This window comes from Piliocolobus tephrosceles, chromosome 2, assembly GCF_002776525.5.
Source record: "Piliocolobus tephrosceles isolate RC106 chromosome 2, ASM277652v3, whole genome shotgun sequence".
NCBI classification, from domain to species: Eukaryota; Metazoa; Chordata; class Mammalia; order Primates; family Cercopithecidae; genus Piliocolobus; species Piliocolobus tephrosceles.
In genome coordinates, this window is record NC_045435.1 from 118,097,304 (window position 1) to 118,117,322 (window position 20,019).

Below are 20,019 nucleotides of genomic sequence, written 5' to 3' on the forward strand. Positions count from 1 at the left end.
AGGAAGCTTAGTGTTTTGTTTGAATAAAGATCAAAATAAAGTCCACATATAGCAATTGCTTGGCAAGTCTGTTATGACTATTTGAATCTAAAGGTTCCCCCAGAGGGCAGTCTCTCTCTCTGTGTCTCTGTCTCTTTCTGTCTCTGTTTGTCTCTCTCTCCACCCCCTTCTTTCTCTTATTACAATTTATTTATAGAAAATTATAGAAGAAACCAAGTTGTTTTATTGTAGTGCTTCCCCCAGTCTGGATTCTGCTGTTTATATCATTGTGGTGTTAACATCTTTCCTGTAGACTTGTAGTAGTAGACATCCCAAGCCTTCGTTGGGATTTACGCTCAGTGTTTCAGCAAGAAGATTTCATTGATGGTGTCATTTATTTCTACCCGAAGTCACAGAATGGATTGCCGGATTCATTAACTCTTTAGGAGCCTCAAAACGAATGTATTCTAACTCTATCGTTGTCTCATCATTTATTATCTGGATTAATTTTGCATAGAGAACCTTCCCTTCATAGCCTATTTGTTTACCCTGAAGTGCAGTTCACATAGGAAAAGCAGATATGTGCACAAATATTTTCCCTTTATTTACCAGTTTTAGGAATAATGATTTGGCTTTCCTGCATCTTCCTTGGGTGACCAGTGAGGATCTGTTTGTGTTTTGAAAAGAGTTGCCGTTCTTATTGATGCTTCACTTGCCCCACCTTTGGTCAGGCATCTCTTCAAGTTGGAACCCTAATTTTTTGGACATTATCTATAAATTTCTTGCCTTTTGTCATAACAAGATGTTCAGGGGCCATCTTGTGAATTTCATACTTCGGATTTGAAATAGGCAATTTTGCCATGGAGCTCTGGTTGCTTTATTTGAGGGTAGTATCCCAGTGTGTTATGTGTGTATGTATTTAATCAATAAAGGTGTTGCTGACATCTTCTATCACAGTAATCCATTATCTATAATATTTGCTTTTCATTATATTCATGCAGATTTCATATACAAATTTTAGAAAATGGAGGCAAACATTTGAGAAGATAAAACATTTTAAACTTTAAAACAGAGAAACTATGCTTGTGAGAAACTTCTAATCATGTTTTTCTTTTAGGGGGCTTAAATACTGCACCCACTTAAAATATTACAAACTTTTTTCCCCCAGTTCTTAGGTTTTGTATATTATGTGTGTATACATACATATATGTGTGTGTATACACACACACACACACACACATCCATGCATCCATCCATCCGTCCGTCCATCCTAGGTTCACTAGAGATTATATACATTAGACAGAATACTTGCCTATGTATTATTAAGCATTTTCTGTTTGAGTGTTTATGTTTCAATTAAGTGAGTATTAGCAATACGTGTTGCTGTTAGAATTGTGTAGTGAATCCAAAACTGGACAGCTTGTTGTTTATCATGCTCTTAAATCGGCAGATAATCCCTGCCAGCTGTATCAGATTTATTTTCTAACAACAAGAGCACATCTTCATATTGGTGACACAGTCCAGGAGACACAGTCCTGGAAACATAAAATGCACTTTCATCTGTCACAAGCCTGTTTCTGCTCTTTCCTCCTTCTCAGTTCAACTCCTTTTCCTTCTTATTTCTTTAATTGTCAGTTGGATTAGCAATAAAATGATGTTCTGTTTATGAATGCATCCTTTGTCTTTTAAAATCTGTTGTTCTCTTAACAGCCTGGAGAAACACATGCTGTCACATACTGAAGAGAGGGAATACAAGTGTGATCAGTGTCCCAAGGCATTTAACTGGAAGTCCAATTTAATTCGCCACCAGATGTCACATGACAGTGGAAAACACTATGAATGTGAAAACTGTGCCAAGGTACAGTGAATTTGTAGGCTACTTGGCCTCTCTCTGTCATCCTGCTCTCTCTTAATCCATCACTTGCTACGATATATAAAAACAAGCCTTCGGAGGGGAAACTATAAATATCTTGAGAAAAGTACACTGAGTGTTGTATGCGAAAAGGCATTAGTAGAGTGTATAAAAACACTTAGTGGGTATCCTTTTATTTTTGTAAGGGAGGAAGTGAGGCTTAATGGTGAGTTCCAGAACTAGGTGTCAGACATCCTTGGTAAATTCCTGGTTCCGCTACTGATTTGCCAGCGTGGAGTTGTTTTATGGCCTTGTGGAGAATGAAAATTTTATCCAATTCATGTTACTGATTGCTTTTAATAGCAATTTGTGAGGAAGTCACATAAAATTTCTGAATGCCTATTCAGAAAGAATGGGTGACTCTTACATTTGCAGATTTTTCCAACCAAGGGCTCACTGTAAATTATGACTTGGTTCTAATTAAAATGTGTAGAGCCTCTGTCAGTGCTGAACAACATAAGGATGATATGGAAGTACTCAACTTAGACCATAACTGTGAACTATGGTAAAAGTAATTCACTTCTTTTAATTTCATGTTTCTTAATTAACTCAAAGTTGTCCTGGTGTCATTAAAGTTGCTTTCTATTTCCAAAACACATTTCCTAGCATTTTAATAGCTTTTTTTTATGCCAGTGGAAATTTCTGTACCCCACCAGGTTACTGGGTAATCATTCTCCTGTGATTACCTTGTTCTGTGCACATTAAAATTTCGTATGTTTTTTTCCTCATAAAAAGTTAAAGACATTTGAAATTTCTTTAGGGATGTTTTGCTCTCAGATGTGTTGAGTGGCTTTTTTATTTTTGTTTTTAGTACAATGTCTAAAGGAATGGTTTTAGCTTGCTGGTAAGTCACTGAAAGAGTGTTAGAATTTAACGCCCTAGGGAAACTCTTTAAATAGATTTAAGATATGTTAGTCAAAATCCCCCAAATTTTTGTACACAATGTGTCTTTACTTAAAGGGCGAAAAAAGCACACGTTTTAATAATGGCATAACCAGCATTTTATTACTTAACTCAAGTCACTCTAAGTGGTATCAAAAAGGCCTTGAATAAGGCCTAATGGTGCCATTCATTATTTGCTCAACTGATACCAGTGGATACACCATGCTAAGGATATAGAGCAGAATAATTTACAGTTCCTACCCTAGAGGAGAGTACATTTTGGAAATTGGAGGAGAGTACACTTTTGGTCTTTGGGGTAAAGAAAAACAAAACAAATAAGCAAAATTTCTTCTTGAGTCATCCCGGGTCTTCTTTATTGTGCCCTTGAGTTAAGTTTCTTGATTAATCAGTACTCATTTCCTAGCAGGTTTTCACGGACCCTAGCAACCTTCAGCGGCACATTCGCTCTCAGCATGTCGGTGCCCGGGCCCATGCATGCCCGGAGTGTGGCAAAACGTTTGCCACTTCGTCGGGCCTCAAACAACACAAGCACATCCACAGCAGTGTGAAGCCCTTTATCTGTAAGTTTTCAACACTCCAGCCCTCCTTCCCACATCTGTCTCTCCTCCAAAAGGCACTGTGACCAGGAGAGTGACTGCACATGGCCTTTAGAGGGTCACTGTGTTAGCTATTTATGGTCCAATACAGTAGGGCTATTTATGATGACAAGTAAATCTTTTATAATCAGATCCATGGTATTTTGTCCTTGATTCCTGGGGTGTTTTCTTTTAGAACAAATCAATAACAGGTAGAGGAAAGAAAAGTCATTAGATAATCAAAGGGAAATCTCTCAGGTTGTAGGATTTAATCAGGACAATCAGATTTGTCTCATATCGTAAATGTTCATGGCTTTGTAAAGCAGCAAATAGCAGATACCACTAAATAAGATGAAGTGATTAAAAACCTGTTCTGGAACAGAAAGAGCTGGAAGAACCCCACCTGGGAAGTGGGCTTACGGCTCTGTGTGCATGTATGTGAGTATATGTGTGTGGAGAGAGCAAGGAGGATGAAATGCTTTTTAATCTACCCATTGTTGCCGATCACAGGCTGTTGGGTCTGTAGTTCTCTGTTACTTGAAGAAAAGCAGAACATTTTCACTTAGATGCTGGACATGCTGTTTCTCCTACCCACTGCACCAAAGCAAGTTTATAGGCAATGTGCTTTTAGGGGACATCTGATCTGACCACCTACTTGGAACATCCCTGTACAGAGCACTGTAGTAACATCCTTCAGATACAATAAAACTCAGCTCTCATTTGCTTTTTCTTCTCTTCACCCACTCCTATTCTCTGTATTGTGCTCAAACATTTTTTAAGTAAAATCAGTTGTTCTTAGTCTACCTGGGCAAAAATTCTGGGCTTCTTTGATTCCATGGCTTGGCTGGACATATAAATACAATGACTTATTGAGTTGTGCTACAAACTTCAAGACTGATTTTGGACCCAGATACGCATAGAATTGGTAGAAGCATACTCAGCACTTGGCAAGACCTCTGACTTTGGTTTCTAATAGGTATATGAGACACTACTACAGGACCTGATGGAAAAAACTAATTTTCAGTGCCAACATGGAGATGCCAGAGACTAACTCTGCTTTGCCTTGACACAGCCTTCTTTTGTGTGTCCAAGCACCAAAAGAGCTTTTCTTTCCTTTTCCAGCTTACACTAGAGTCCTGTTTTGCTCATATGTTCTTCTGTTCCCCGGGTGAAGAGGACTAGCAGATAAACAAAAGGGTGCTCTCGTCTCCCTTGGGGAAGCTCTGTTGAAGGTCACGGGAAATAAAGCATTCAATAGAAATTTTAGACTTCTTGTCTCAAAAAGGCATTCCTGACTCTTAAGTCTTAATGCCCTGAAAATGTACTTGGAAGTACTACAGGCATACGATATTAAATAGTTCATTTATTTCTGATTCCTCAGAAATAAATTTTGGTAAGTTTTATTATGTTTTGATGTGAAAAGAACTAGAATAAACCACAGAGAATTCTGATCACTCATTTAATGCTTTCTCTATTATTTAAAATAAAAGTCAGAAAATATAGACTTCTACTCTCGAAGATTCTGGGATCTGGAATTATAATTTTGTTGAAGACAAATGTTTCACTTTAAAGTGTCACAGGGTGTCCCTTTCCAATCAGATTGCATAAAGTATTTCCCTTGAATGATTTTCAGTAATTATTGGTAAATTTAAATAGCAGATGGCATTTTTTAAAATTTAAAATCTGACAGAGAACCATGGAGTAATTATGAATAATAGCCATGTAATTTCAGAACAAAAGAGTTTAAAGATCAGGAAATGGTGCGGAGACTTGAGTGGAGGAGGTTCACCTAGGGCTGATATCTGTTTCTCACTAGAAGGCCACACACCACGATTTACCCCCACTGGTGTGTTTATGGCAACTGTCTCTTATTACAGTGTGCTGCCACGCTTGAGCCCAAAGTTACCAGTGCTAAGGTAATTACTCACTGCCTTTACAGAAACCTCCAGCTTTCCCAAATAGAAACCACATGCTCTAATAGGCTGAATATATTCAAAATGCCTCTTAATTTGTTTAATAAGTAGAAAAATGCAATGTTAACTGCTGGCTAATTCCTTATTACTGAGAAAATTACAGTAGAGTACAGACTTCAACATCCATTGAACCAGTTTACCTGGAGGCCTGGTAGTTTGTAGTATGCCAGGCCCGTCCTTCAAGTGCTGAAAACAAAGCCTCTGCCTAAGAAAACATCCCAGATTCAATGTTCTTGAGCCCAGACACAGACACCACTCAGTCATGTAACAAAGGGTGCCACCAGAAAAATCAGCTGAACTTCTGTTACTCCAATAGAGAGAAGCTCTTGATTTTTTTAAAGCCATCTGATTGTAAGAAAGAAGTGTGGAGAGCAACATTTCCTTACCAATAAATGACAAGCCTTTGAAAAACTTATGTCTTGGTTGAATACTCATCAAGACATTTTTTCAATGCCTTTTAAGAGGTGTTGCTTTCCTACTTTTTATAATTCCAATAATAAAATGTTGTTATTGCTTGTAGCTGAATTATTCTAATATATCTAGTGAATGTCTGATGTTTCTACCTTCTCCATGATATGATTTTAATTAGTGTATCAAACAATTTAAGTTAGATGTATATTTGTGGTGTGTGGTTAAATCGTATATACTTTTAAAGCCGACTCTGGTCAATATATTCTGGTAAAATAATTTGAAAAGATGTCACCCACATCTTCTATTCCCATTAAAATGCATGTTATAGCCTCTATAATGTGATTCATCCCACAATTGAAGGCACCTTTAATATTACCAAACGCATTGATATATGCAACAATACAGTTTAACATTTAGTAGTAACAGAAAGAGATATACCCTCACTTAGTACTTCTTGTTTGGATGTATGTGAGATAATCCAAGTTCTGGGTGAGTTTTGCTTGACTGAAAGTTTATAAAATCTCCTTGGCATGGGGTTTTCATTTTATTTTATTTTATTTTTTGATTATTATTGCTTTGACTTAGAAGCACAACCATTCTGCACTTGAAGGCAGCCATTGTATGAAAGCAATAAGTGTTGCATTTTGTCTTCAATTTAATTTCTTAAAATAAATTTGTTTCAACAATTACCAACAAGGTACATCTTGTTTCTGCATGTATTGAACATGCACAGAAGTGTTAAAGTAAGCTCACACATAACGTGGCTCAATCCCATAAAATAAAATAAAAAAATATGATGCTCAGGGTACTGATACTGTATTCCTGCTGGACCATGAAGTGAGTGAGGAATTTTACCTGGTAAAGGAGTTGTTAAGGGTTGCAAAGTTTGGTCTTAAAATATACTTGACTACAGTATAGTGGCACATGTGTGAGGAGGGAGATTCTACTTTACTGGCAAATTCTTAGCGAAGAGGCATATTTCACAGCTGCACCCAATGCTGTGTCCTTCTTCCTGGATTAGAGCTTTCACAGTGCTCTCCCCTACTGACCGTAGCTGGCTATCACACACTGGAGTCAAACCTGAGATAACCAGTGTAGATATGACAACAAGTGGACATGTTTCCCAAGGACGGGGGTTTCATAAATGCAGGAAGGTTAGTGCAACCACTGGTGTGAGGGGAAGTCAGAGGACGTGATCATAGTTCATGGGAACCAGCAATGCAGGATGGGCTACATTCAATTTAGTTTCCTTTGCAGGCTTAAAATAGAGCCATTGTAAATTATGTCAGTCTTTCTCAAATCATGAAAATGATTGTTAAAAAAAGTCTCAGAATACACAATGTGCATTGTTTTGTGGCTTTGATGTGTGAATGATGAGAGCATATGATATAATACCAATTAAATAATAGCAGGGCAGTCACAGGCTTTTTCCCCAAAGGGAGAGGCAATAAAGGTGAAGTTTCTGGTTGAGGATGTTTTATTTTGTTTTGGTGCCTACAAAATAGAATTTTTAAGTACTCTAAAATTTGAAAGGGATTCTTGTTATGTTTCAGATGTAATACATTTTAAGACTTTAATTTTCAACATTATATTAGTATAATTGTGTGGAGAATCAATGCATGATGGAATTTAACTTTCCATAAATATTTAAATACACAAATATTATGCAAAATATTGCACAATGGGGGTGACAAAATATATATACCTATATATATGAAATATTTGTGCTGCCTCAAGACATTTGTCAGGTTGGTTGCCTTGCTTTGGAATCTAGTGAAATGGGGTTTTCTGTGTTTGGAGCACCCAGATTGGTGCCTCCAATGTCTTTTACTAGCTTCCTAATTGAAATTTTGAGTAAACCAATTGTGATATTTGCTAAATTCAGAAGCAATTGACATAAAGCCTGAGATTCTTTTTTGTTGTTTGCACACAGGTGAGGTCTGCCATAAATCCTATACTCAGTTTTCAAACCTTTGCCGTCATAAGCGCATGCATGCTGATTGCAGAACCCAAATCAAGTGCAAAGACTGTGGACAAATGTTCAGCACTACGTCTTCCTTAAATAAACACAGGAGGTTTTGTGAGGGCAAGAACCATTTTGCGGCAGGTGGATTTTTTGGCCAAGGCATTTCACTTCCTGGAACCCCAGCTATGGATAAAACGTCCATGGTTAATATGAGTCATGCCAACCCGGGCCTTGCTGACTATTTTGGCGCCAATAGGCATCCTGCTGGTCTTACCTTTCCAACAGCTCCTGGATTTTCTTTTAGCTTCCCTGGTCTGTTTCCTTCCGGCTTGTACCACAGGCCTCCTTTGATACCTGCTAGTTCTCCTGTTAAAGGACTATCAAGTACTGAACAGACAAACAAAAGTCAAAGTCCCCTCATGACACATCCTCAGATACTGCCAGCTACACAGGATATTTTGAAGGCACTATCTAAACACCCATCTGTAGGGGACAATAAGCCAGTGGAGCTCCAGCCCGAGAGGTCCTCTGAAGAGAGGCCCCTTGAGAAAATCAGTGACCAGTCAGAGAGTAGTGACCTTGATGATGTCAGTACACCAAGTGGCAGTGACCTGGAAACAACCTCGGGCTCTGATCTGGAAAGTGACATTGAAAGTGATAAAGAGAAATTTAAAGAAAATGGTAAAATGTTCAAAGACAAAGTAAGCCCTCTTCAGAATCTGGCTTCAATAAATAATAAGAAAGAATACAGCAATCATTCCATTTTCTCACCATCTTTAGAGGAGCAGACTGCGGTGTCAGGAGCTGTGAATGATTCTATAAAGGCTATTGCTTCTATTGCTGAAAAATACTTTGGTTCAACAGGACTGGTGGGGCTGCAAGACAAAAAAGTTGGAGCTTTACCTTACCCTTCCATGTTTCCCCTCCCATTTTTTCCAGCATTCTCTCAATCAATGTACCCATTTCCTGATAGAGACTTGAGATCGTTACCTTTGAAAATGGAACCCCAATCACCAGGTGAAGTAAAGAAACTGCAGAAGGGCAGCTCTGAGTCCCCCTTTGATCTCACCACTAAACGAAAAGATGAGAAGCCCTTGACTCCAGTCCCTTCCAAGCCTCCAGTGACGCCTGCCACAAGCCAAGACCAGCCCCTGGATCTAAGTATGGGCAGTAGGAGTAGAGCCAGTGGGACAAAGCTGACTGAGCCTCGAAAAAACCACGTGTTTGGGGAAAAAAAAGGAAGCAATGTCGAATCAAGACCTGCTTCAGATGGTTCCTTGCAGCATGCAAGACCCACTCCTTTCTTTATGGACCCTATTTACAGGTAAGCGTGTATGGGAGATGACAAAATATGAACAGATGTATGAAAGGTGTTATTTACACTGTAAAGTGATGGCTTTTTAACACGTCATTTTTACTATTATTATAAAACAGAGTGAAGTTGTTTGATCTAGTGAACTCATTTTTTATTCTGAAAGTTGGATCATTCTGTTTGAACTTATTTTTAGATGTTTCTGAAGTTGGGGGTTTGGAATAGGACTACAGAATTTTTTTCCCTTGACAATAAATTTATTTTTAAACACTTTATTTGGAGTGGAAAATATGGGAAAATCATATTTAAAGTAAATTGTCAAGTGGCGGAAGAATGAGGATCCTGAAGGATTAATGCAAATATGCGTGGGTACTAAAATGGGTCAGGTTCTTTGGAATAGGGGGGGATATATAACAGCAAGAGTCCACTCTTTGTTAACCTACCAACATATCCTTAATAAGGGCTAGTCATATTGTTTCTAAATAACTCTCTCAGGAGCCCCCAAGTAAATGAAATATTAATCACAGAGTATGTTTTGTACATAATATGAGTAGTTGGCATAAAAAATGTCTCTGTTTAATAGCTTCATTATCCGGTTTCCTTTGATGTAGCAAAAAAATCTTGGGGTGAAACATACAAGTTTAATAAAAGATCTTTTTGGCAATATTCAATAATATTCACTTGACCAAAGTGATTTAGTTTTAAAATACTAGTGTTCTTTAAATGGGTATGAATAATATGTTTGTTACATATTTTGAATATTACAAACATTTTCATATTTACTTTGTCATTCTAATCTTGAACATTGTCAAGAGTTCATGGAACATGCGGAAAATTTTTTATTGAACTTATCTAACATTGGAGTATTTTCATATTTTGCCTAATTCTCTTTTGTGAAGAGGAAGTGTGCTATTATTTAATTCAACAGTATTTATCAAGTCAATATAACTTAATGGGTACTAGAGCTGCAAGTTCTTCTCACTTAAAATTCTTCTATGTGTGTGTATATATATATATATATATATTTTTTTTTTTTTTTTTCTGAGACGGAGTCTCGCTCTGTCGCCCGGGCTGGAGTGCAGTGGCCGGTTCTCAGCTCACTGCAAGCTCTGCCTCCCGGGTTTATGCCATTCTCCTGCCTCAGCCTCCGAGTAGCTGGGACTATAGGCGCCCGCCACCACGCCTGGCTAGTTTTTTATATTTTTTAGTAGAGACGGGGTTTCACCGTGTTAGCCAGGTTGGTCTCGATCTCCTGACCTCGTGATCTGCCTGTCTCGGCCTCCCAAAGTGCTGGGATTACAGGCTTGAGCCACCGCGCCCGGCTCTTCTATGTATATTATCTACAACGCATTAACAAGGAAACACTGTCAGTATGGAAAGAACTACCCTCACTTGAATATGATAAAGTATTATGAAAGGACAATACAAAATATCTCAGTCCTGTCAGTACCAATTTTGGTTACTCTTTAAAATTATTATATCTTAATTCCTTTGGCAGTCCTGTTACTAGAGAAGGAAAAAAAAGACAAACATGTCTTCCGTATTTTGTGTGTAGATTGTAGTCACACATTTCGGGTCAGGTCATATTTCCAACTCAGTGATGTGTCTCAGTCCTTTGTTAAGATAATTTTTCAGACTTTCCTTTTTATACCCTCTCAATAGCAACTGGCTTCCAATTCTTCCACACATCTCTTGCACTCATCCTCATCACCTACTAGCATTCCTCTTACTCACTGTGATCTCCAACATCTCTCTGGTGCTTGTCTCAATTAAGACCTAGGCCTGTCATTTTGCCAAACTCATGAAAGACCTAGAACCCAGTTTTAGTGGCAGACTTGGGTTGAAATCTTAGCCTTCTCATGTCTGAGACTTAAAAAAAAATCCATAAAATGTATATAACATCACCTACTTCAATAAGTGGAATAATATATGCAACACACATATATCACATATATAATATCAGTAAGTGGTAGCTATTTTATTCTGCTTTAAGAGTGCATACATCTAAAAGTATTTTGAATTACCAAGTTGGTAAAATGAATTAATTCAACATAGATATATTATTTCCCTATGTGCTTAATACAAAACAGGATGGCAAACATTTCTAAAGCAGAAGGGATATATAGGTAAGTTTTATGTGTGTCTCTCTCTCTTCAGAAAGCTCCCCATTCTCTTCTCACCACACCCATCCTATCTGCCTGCCTTCTTTATCAGCAGTGGCATCCAAAGAGCATATATGCTCTCTCTCTGAATATATATTAAATATAATTTACATAAAATATTTATATATTATATATTATGCTATACGTTTAAATATAAGTATATATTGAGAGAGAGAGAGAACTTCAAAGAGTGGCTAGCAGTGTATATGCTTGGAAATGCCCTTACTATTATTGACAAATATGGAAGGAATAGAGTGCATATTTGGGAGAACACTTTCTTGGTAGAAAATGGCTGTAGTATTCAAAATCAGCCTTGACCTCATGATTTCAAAATCATCACTCATTCTTGTCTACATTTGGAATGGAAAGGTACTGAATTTGTGACAAATACCTCTAATTTAGTGACTCCTCATTTTTCACATTTTCTCATTATTCTTATTCCTAGTCATTCAGTAGGGTTTTTCCATTATAAATAGGATCCTCCCTCCTTAAGTACCTGGGAGTGTCATGAGTAACCTCCAAGAAATGGACAGATGTCTTTATATTTTTATGAGCGTGCTTCCCAGAAACCTACCATTGGCTTTATTGTTAGATGCTTTAAATGTCAGTGATTATGCAGTGATTGATATGTGAGACTGATTCATCTCCAAAATCTAATTTTAACCTTTCAGAGTAGAGAAAAGAAAACTAACTGACCCACTTGAAGCTTTAAAAGAGAAATACTTGAGGCCTTCTCCAGGATTCTTGTTTCATCCACAAGTAAGTATTTTGGATTTGAGATTTCCAGCTTGTAAACTAACTTGTTGATCCTGAAAAGCAGGTGCAATGAAATGAAAGACATCTTGAGAACATTAGGATTTCCTATGACGCTGGTGTGGAAGAACACAGGAAATTCTAGCAGAATTAAAACCCAAGCTCTTTAAAGAAAAATTAGTTAATATATGTGTAAAGATAACATGGTTTCAGTGTTAAATGATTGTCTGCTATTAACTGTTTATTGAGTTAAAGTGCATTTTGGAGTGAGCAGGACTCAGTTAAGAAAATAAATATCCAAGCTGTGCTTTGTGTGTGGTGGTTGCTGATACTGAGAAATAGATCATACTGTGACTCGTCCCAAACTCATGAAGGTCATTCTTGTTCTTTTAGAGCTTAGATAAAAACAGGAAATGAGTCTACCTGACAAGTTGTTACCACAGAGGGTGAAGGAATTTATCTAGAGACCACTGAGCATTCCAGCAAAGCTCTGTAATTGCACAAGAATTCACCACAATGCAAAGTGCTATTTGCTGAATAGAGTTGTGTTCATTTATCAAAATATATACAGTCTATCATTGCAAGGAAAATACAAAGCAGCACTATCTCTAATTGGTTCATCCTAAAGTCCTTATACATTTAGTAATTTTAAAAAATGGGTTTACATATCAACCACCATCTGGAAAATCGTACTGAAAGAACAAATATGGTATATAAACATCTTGAATAAGGTTTCTTAATTTAAAATTTATTTTACTTTTGTTTAAAGGATGCAAACTCTGGTCTTTATAGATAGCAACATTTTAATGAAACTTCTTAAAAACAGAGTAAACTAATTTGTTCTGTTGCAATATGTTCAAACAAAAAATGATGGTTCTCTAATAAAATCGGGGGAGTTTATGCCAGCTGTCTTATGGAGAGCTATGAGGTAATTAAATTAATTAAATCAAGATAATGGGATATGATTCTTTTTTCCTTTTCCTTTCTGTTACCTCTTTTACACTTTTTTGAGTATCTTTCCAGAGTCCTGAATAAAGAGTATGAGTGTTGTAACACAATCTTCTGGGTTAGTTGGATAAATCTACTATTGCTAAAGAACTCTCACTCCCTTTCAAAATGAGATAATGTATGGTTTAGCAGTAAAAGTTTTAGAAACATTCCAGTTAGTATTAATTTTATATAGGAAGATTAAAGAGTGTTATTCACATAATTACTTTATGGAAAAGAAGTAAGTTATAAAACAGTTAATGTTTATCGGGACTATATTTTATATTTAGACTGATCTAAGTAGTACTTGTAAAGTTTCATAGGCTAATAAACTGGAATGTAGCACATATTTTGTGTCGGATATTGTACAAAAAGTACATCTCTCCTGATAGCTTCCTGTATAATTTTAAGTAAATATGTATGAGGATATAATATTCATATATGCATTAATGTTATAATAATTAATTACAGTACTATTAATTACAGAAATCATGATTTTCATGTTCTGCTAATCTTTACAATTTGGTAATTAACCATTTCAAAATTGAGTGCCATGGGTACATGATAGAATGGACAGAAACCAAAACAGGGATTCAGTGTCTTTTAGTATCTTAGTCTACCTGGCTCTAAGTTTTCCTGTTTGTAAAATGAGAGAGTTGGGTGTAAGGTTTCTATCCACTTTGAAATTCAAAAATGTTTTGCTAACCATGGTAAATTTACCATTTCATAAGATGGGGAGTTTTGTCAACCATTAATTCTGTATGAATTTGCAGCTGTTAGCAATATAGTAGGTATATATTTTAAAATAAAATTATAAGAGAGCAGATATGTTATATTTTAATTTTCCCAAATTAATTAAGGATCACAAAAGATGAGGCATGTGTCCAGGGCTTCGAGCATAGCAGTTATTCCTCAGATCTTCACAAACACACCTGTGGGAGCGCAGTGGCAGTGTTTTCCTCCTACACCAGAATGTCACGTCTTGGTATAAGGGACTCCCTATTGCTGTATGTTGATATTAGAACAGGACCCAAGAGTGATGATCAAAATACTTAAAACCTGATGTGTCATGAATACCCACCAATCAGAATGGATTTCTGCCATTCTGGAGCAGGATACTGGAGGCTCTAGCTGCACCAACTGCCAATGTTTTATTTGCTGGATAGTGGGACTATCTGAGGGGTGTTTGGGGACGAGGCCAGGGAAGCAAGGGAACATTTAGAGTGCTTAGGGCAAAGGCTATTTACCAACTGTTACAGAAATATTTCATTGTTTTTATAACCATCATGACTGTTTTCGTGTGTCGTGCTATGTATAGCTGGGATACAAGCTGGGATACAGGCAAGCCCTCTTCCTCTTTAATCAAGTCTTACCCTTCCCAGAGTAGCTGGAAGAGTTGGCATTTGTGTACACAACATATTTAGCATTGTGCTTGGCATGTGGAAGGACCTAAATGAGGAAGAGCTCTTATTAGTGGGTGCAAAAACATTTTATTATAAATATAAAGGGATGTTATTAAAACACCCTCCTCTCATCCCCTGCCCAATTTCTTTGCCAGGGCCATGCCATGTACTAGGAGTACTTGAAAAGATGCTTATTGTATTCTTGGCATGACCTCACTGCAGAAGTAAAGGGGGCACAGATCAAGGAGCCAAAGCAGAATGACTTGCCTCTGTTCTCAGTGCTTGTTATGATTTCATAGCTAATGTGCTTGCATAAAACTGTTCATCGCTTTATTTTCCATTTAAGTATATTGGAGCAGATCACATGGATTCTCTCAGCTTCTGGATCTTCATTTCAAAATGGGAATAATATCTGCCCTATCTATTTCTTAGGGTTGTCATAATAATAAAGGGGTATCACATTCTCAATGTTTTAAGAAAAAGAAATAAGGATGCTTCATAGTGGTATTCTCTGGGCAAGTCTGATTTTACAATTTTTGCATATCTTTATATTGTTCTCAGCATATCCCTTCCCATTCCATAATTCCTAGTCAGTGATAAGTGAACACCTTGGTAAATAAAAATCTACTGAATTTTATTGAAAGATTATTAGGCTATATTACTGCCTTTTGGAATAATATGTATTTTAAAAATTCTGTCAAAAATACTTAGAAGATACATGAGTACATACATCAAAATTAAAAGATAAATGCCGAGGGTCTCAAGTCTTCTCTTAGTTCAATTCTTGAAGAAGCATGTTTGCTCTATCAGACCAGGTGAGAACTATTTAGTCCTCTAGTTTTCTTTTACAAATCAGTTAGTTTACTCTAAGGGAGAAATAAGCACAATAGAGGCTTTCTCTGCATATGTGGTTGAAAAATATTTATGGTCACTATAATTTTGAAAAGGAGTTGAATGGCCACAAATAGGTCAGATGCAGGGAATGTTATTACTTTGTGACCTCTGAATGTCCATTTCATTTGTTCCTATTTTGGATCCTTTGCATTCACGATGATAGCCCATTTGAATGTCCATGGAAGTCATTTGTCAATTACACTATTGTAAAAGTGGCTATTATTCCTTGGTTTGATGTTTCTATACTTTTAATATTATTTTTGGTTATTTGCACGTTTTATTTGCAAATGTTTGGCTTTGAATACATCTGCAACAGACTCTTTTTTTTACTTCCATTTCTGTCCTTTCTTCATTCTTTTGTATTTTCTTTCTTTTAAATTGGCTGATTATCCTGCTACTACATTCCAAGGAACTGAGGAGACAGTCTTTTCCTAAGTTATAATATGTGAAAAATCACTTAAATCTTCTGTTCTTCATGTTCTATTTTTGCTTTCAACAAGTATTTCTTATGGTTACATTTCTTCCGCAATCAAGTTTTCATCCTTTAAAAACTACGTATCTTTCTTAATAAAGACACCACAATGTATATAAGCAAAATATGTATCTCCTTTAACCAAGCAAAATGATATTTTAAACTTTCGTGTCTCCTGGAAGAGCTTCTAACCCACTGAAGGTTTTCCCAGTGAATCTTGTCATAAATTGTCATTAATAGCTAGAACTTTTTAGTTTTCCATTAACATTCTTAACTGTTCTGACTACTGATGGTCTGAGTCCTATACTAATAAAAATCAAGTAGTGAATTTCCAAGTACATTATCCTTTGATTATCCTTTTGTTATTCAGTGATTCATATTTGAGTAAATATATTTTCTTTGTTATTAACGTTATAAAAATGCAAGAGATTGGATTTTTACAGGAAATGGCTTAATTTTTAGCTATTAGAATAAATTTATGGATATTGTTTTATAGCAAGTAGTAATTAATAAAAAGGAAGCATCTGATTTGCTGTAAGATTCTCTAGTAGGTAGCGTTTAGCTTTCTTGTAAAAATGAACCTTGATTCAAACATTTCATTTAGGTAAATAGAGGAAATTCAACAGTGTTATAAAAATATTTAATTTTTATTTCCAAAGCTTTTACTCAAGGTACAGTTGCATGATAAGAAAAAACTACTAATTTAGTACAAATGTTAATTTCTCAAAGGATAGATTGCAATAAAGATACCAACACAGAAGTAATTTTTTGTTTTTGTTTCAATTTTGCTCCCAGTTCCAACTGCCTGATCAGAGAACTTGGGTAAGTTTCCTACTTATATTTTTGACTAAAATGATGTAGCATTAAAAAGAAAACAGCTTAACATTCTAAATTGCTGTACAGACGTAAAGAATTCTGAACCCCTTTCCATTACATGATATGGCTCCAGCAGATAGTTGACCTGCTTTCTCAAGCTGCATTCTTTCAGTTATAATTGGGCATTTAGTGAGCTAGAAATTGTTTACAGAATGATTTTATTCGATAAATCTGATCCATTCCACATAATTATACCTTGATATGGAACCCTTTCTGGACACCTGGGAACACCCTGTTAAACCAGGCTTCGAAATGGGTCACTAAGTGAAAACAACCATTATTTGGTGGAGCCTGTATCAGCATGTAAAGATGCTTTTGATAAAGCCTTCTAAAGGATAAAACCTGAACTTGTGTGTAGATACAGGCTGATATGGGAATTCACATCCATATATCCCAGGGCAGAAATTGGTTCTGGCTATTTGAAGATATAAAACTAAATGTTTACAAATCCATATGTAACTAGTGAATGGATCTTTTAGCATCTAGTCTCACTTCCTTGACTTTCAGTTACTATTTCCGGATACAGTCAGTTTCAGTTAATATATTAGGGGATAGCTTTATTTTTTATTATGGAAGATACTCAGGATACAAAGAATACTGCTTATTTAGTTTTTACCCCCAAATAAAACTCGGTCAGTGGAAATAACATATAGTTAAAAATATTCTCTAAGTATATGTGTTTTTGTTTCTCTTTTTCACTGAAAATTATCCTGATTTCTGATGAATGGGCAAAATCTTGGGATATAGTTCAGCTGTCCTTTTAAAGTCACTGGATAATTATATATAAACTTAGTTGAAGCATTTTAGCACTAACCTGTTTCCTCTATTTGATGTTAGTTTTTCTTTACCAGAAATTTCTTCATTTTACCTCTTTTGTGGAATACGTAAAATTGTGATTTTTCTCATTCTGATAGACTTTTAAGGTTTAAGTTTATTTCAAAAGTATACAAATATTTATGGAGAGAGAGGGAGAGAGATCAACCCGCTAACTTAGGCAAAGTTGTGCAATAGATGGGGTTGTTTTCTGATTATCCTGGCCTGCATTTCCAGTCTTCTTCCTTTGCATTTCCTGCTAGAGATCTGTCTTGAGTATTGTGCCTCATGGTCCTCATCTTTTCTAAGGTACAGTATGACTTTGACAATAGCTCTGTTGTTAGCTGGTTGAAGCTTAAGGTGTTGACCCCCTGCATACATGGCCAATGATTGTGCCAACTTACAAAGGCAATATAGATTTTAAGTTAAACTACCTTTTCTTACAATACAACAGCATAGTGATTGCTGTTGCAATGCTTTGAAACATTCCCATTCCATTGAGTCACAGGTTTTTTGGAGATGTGATTTACATTTGTATTACAAAACAGATAGTAGTAGGGAATATTAAAGATACATGTTTATAATTTTTAGTGGTAAAGAAATCTCTATGTGGATTGTTTATAACACAAAGGATACATGCTTGAGGGGATGAATATTCCATTCTCCATGATGTGATTATTTCACATTGTATGCCTGTATGAAAACATCTCATGTATCCCACAGGTATATACACCTACAATGTACCACAAAAAATAAAGAAAAAACTAAGTGATTTCATAATCATGACTGCTGAATGTGATACATGGAGTGAGATAACCACAAAATAGGAATATTTACTTCTCCCTCATATGACCATGATTTTGAGATTTCTCAAGATTATCAAGTGAATAAATATAGAAAACTACCAAATCTACAAACTTTCCCATCATAAGTTATTTATGAAAAGTTAGTTATTTTATGATAAAGTCATGTGTAATCTAATTTGTAAAACATTGGGTCACATGATTAATGGTGTTGTTGGACATATCATTTCATATAATCAGGTTGTCACTTTAATAGTTTTAATGAGAAACCTTTTTATGTCATCAATTATTGGCTGCCAGATAATAAATGTTAAGTTAAGTGCTTAGGACCCAGTTGATAATATCTTGCCTGCTGAAATGTTTTTAAAAATACTAACTTTATTTGACTAGAGAGATAGCTACATTTTTTGGTAGAAGCTAGGGAATTGTGTCTAAATATTAGTTTGCGTCAGTATAAAGTTAATAGCCTCTTGGGGACTGGAACAGGGTGAAATGACTTCCTCTTCCAGACATCTGGCTGCGGATAACATCAACTATTATATATGTAAATAAAAATTACTGTTCCATAGGGAAAAAACTGTCATTTACTGATCTTAGATTAGCCTATGACATTAATGAGTCACAGGGTAATATATTTTTAAAATATATGATCTAACTTTTACCCCTTTGATTTCCCCATTCTCAGCAAATTTCTTATTCGTCATAGTAGCTATTGCTCTTCTTATTTGATTTTTTCATAATTTAAAAACATATAGCTAGATTCTGTTCCATTTATTCCAATTTATCTTGATTTTTAAAATTTAAAATTAATCTCAAAACTTACTATTTCTCCTGCAAAAAGTGTGTTATTTTTGGAGGAACATCACGTGAGTCAGACCAGCCAGCCAGAGAAAGTTGGGGTTTTGATCTGTACAGTCAATAGAGCTCATGTTAATCCAATACCCTAATCATAGGTATTGACTAGGGCTGATGATGGTCACAGAACTGCCGAGTTGCCCCAACTAGCAGATGTCTGAGTCACTTCTGTTTATCTTAATGTGGAAACTCATTCTTTTCAACTGAGGTCAAGTGCTGTAAGAGCAAATATTAGGAAGATGAAAAGAAGGATTCAACGAAGGCTTTTATGTTGTTTCAGTGGTTGCTGGCTGGGCAGAAAATGTTTTGTGTACGTGTGTATGTGTGTTAACAGTTACCCTCAGCTCGCTTCCCATCTTCTTTCCCTCCCTTTCCCCACTTCAATTTAATCCTCTTTTCACTTGACACCGGAAGCCAAAGGTGGGGTCAGCTTGTAAGACACTTGCATAACCCTTATTCTTTTTCCTATTACCTTTAAGAATGTCATTATTTAGCCATCAAGCCCATAATCTATTTTCTTGTTTCTTGATGGTTTTCCCAAATCGAAACAGTTTGAGGGAAAATAATCACAGTGATCTTTCTTCAAAAGGAGCTAGCCATTAGCAGCTACTAAAGCAAGACACATTTCTCAACAGCCAATTGCTCTCAAATAACTTGAAGGACTTGTAGTTTATGTGTGCTGAAGATGAAAGCCGAGAATAATAGTCATGAGTAAGCTATTTTCCATATAAAAGGAAACGTGTTTCTGTAAGATGTTTTGTTGCAGGAATCTGAGTATGTCAGCAGGATGGACACTCAAATGATTTAAAACCACTAGATAATGAACTTTTACTTAAATATTAAATGTACCTAAATAAAACATTTATAATCACTACCCGTGCACTAACTGTTCTTCCGAATAAATGTGTGTGATCATGACCCTTACCCATGCTTGTTACTAGTGCTAATCAGTTTGAAGGCCAGAGGTTAT

The 20,019-nt window shown here is 36.0% G+C and overlaps 1 protein-coding gene across 17 annotated transcripts in view; it reads left to right on the forward strand.

The window, feature by feature from the left end:
• Positions 1 to 20,019, forward strand: part of MECOM (MDS1 and EVI1 complex locus) — a 606,399-nt gene that overhangs the window by 565,180 nt on the left and 21,200 nt on the right. For 5 of the 17 annotated variants that reach the window (XM_023213486.3, XM_023213488.3, XM_031935237.1 and 2 more), the window contains 5 exons: positions 1,690 to 1,837; positions 3,201 to 3,354; positions 7,687 to 9,043; positions 11,865 to 11,952; positions 16,498 to 16,524. In XM_023213486.3, coding sequence (XP_023069254.2) covers positions 1,690 to 1,837; positions 3,201 to 3,354; positions 7,687 to 9,043; positions 11,865 to 11,952; positions 16,498 to 16,524 — 1,774 coding nt within the window. Of the gene's footprint in view, positions 1 to 1,689; positions 1,838 to 3,197; positions 3,355 to 7,686; positions 9,044 to 11,864; positions 11,953 to 16,497; positions 16,525 to 20,019 lie in introns of all 17 variants that reach the window. The other 12 variants (XM_031935235.1, XM_023213493.2, XM_031935239.1 and 9 more) reach the window with 4 other exon arrangements.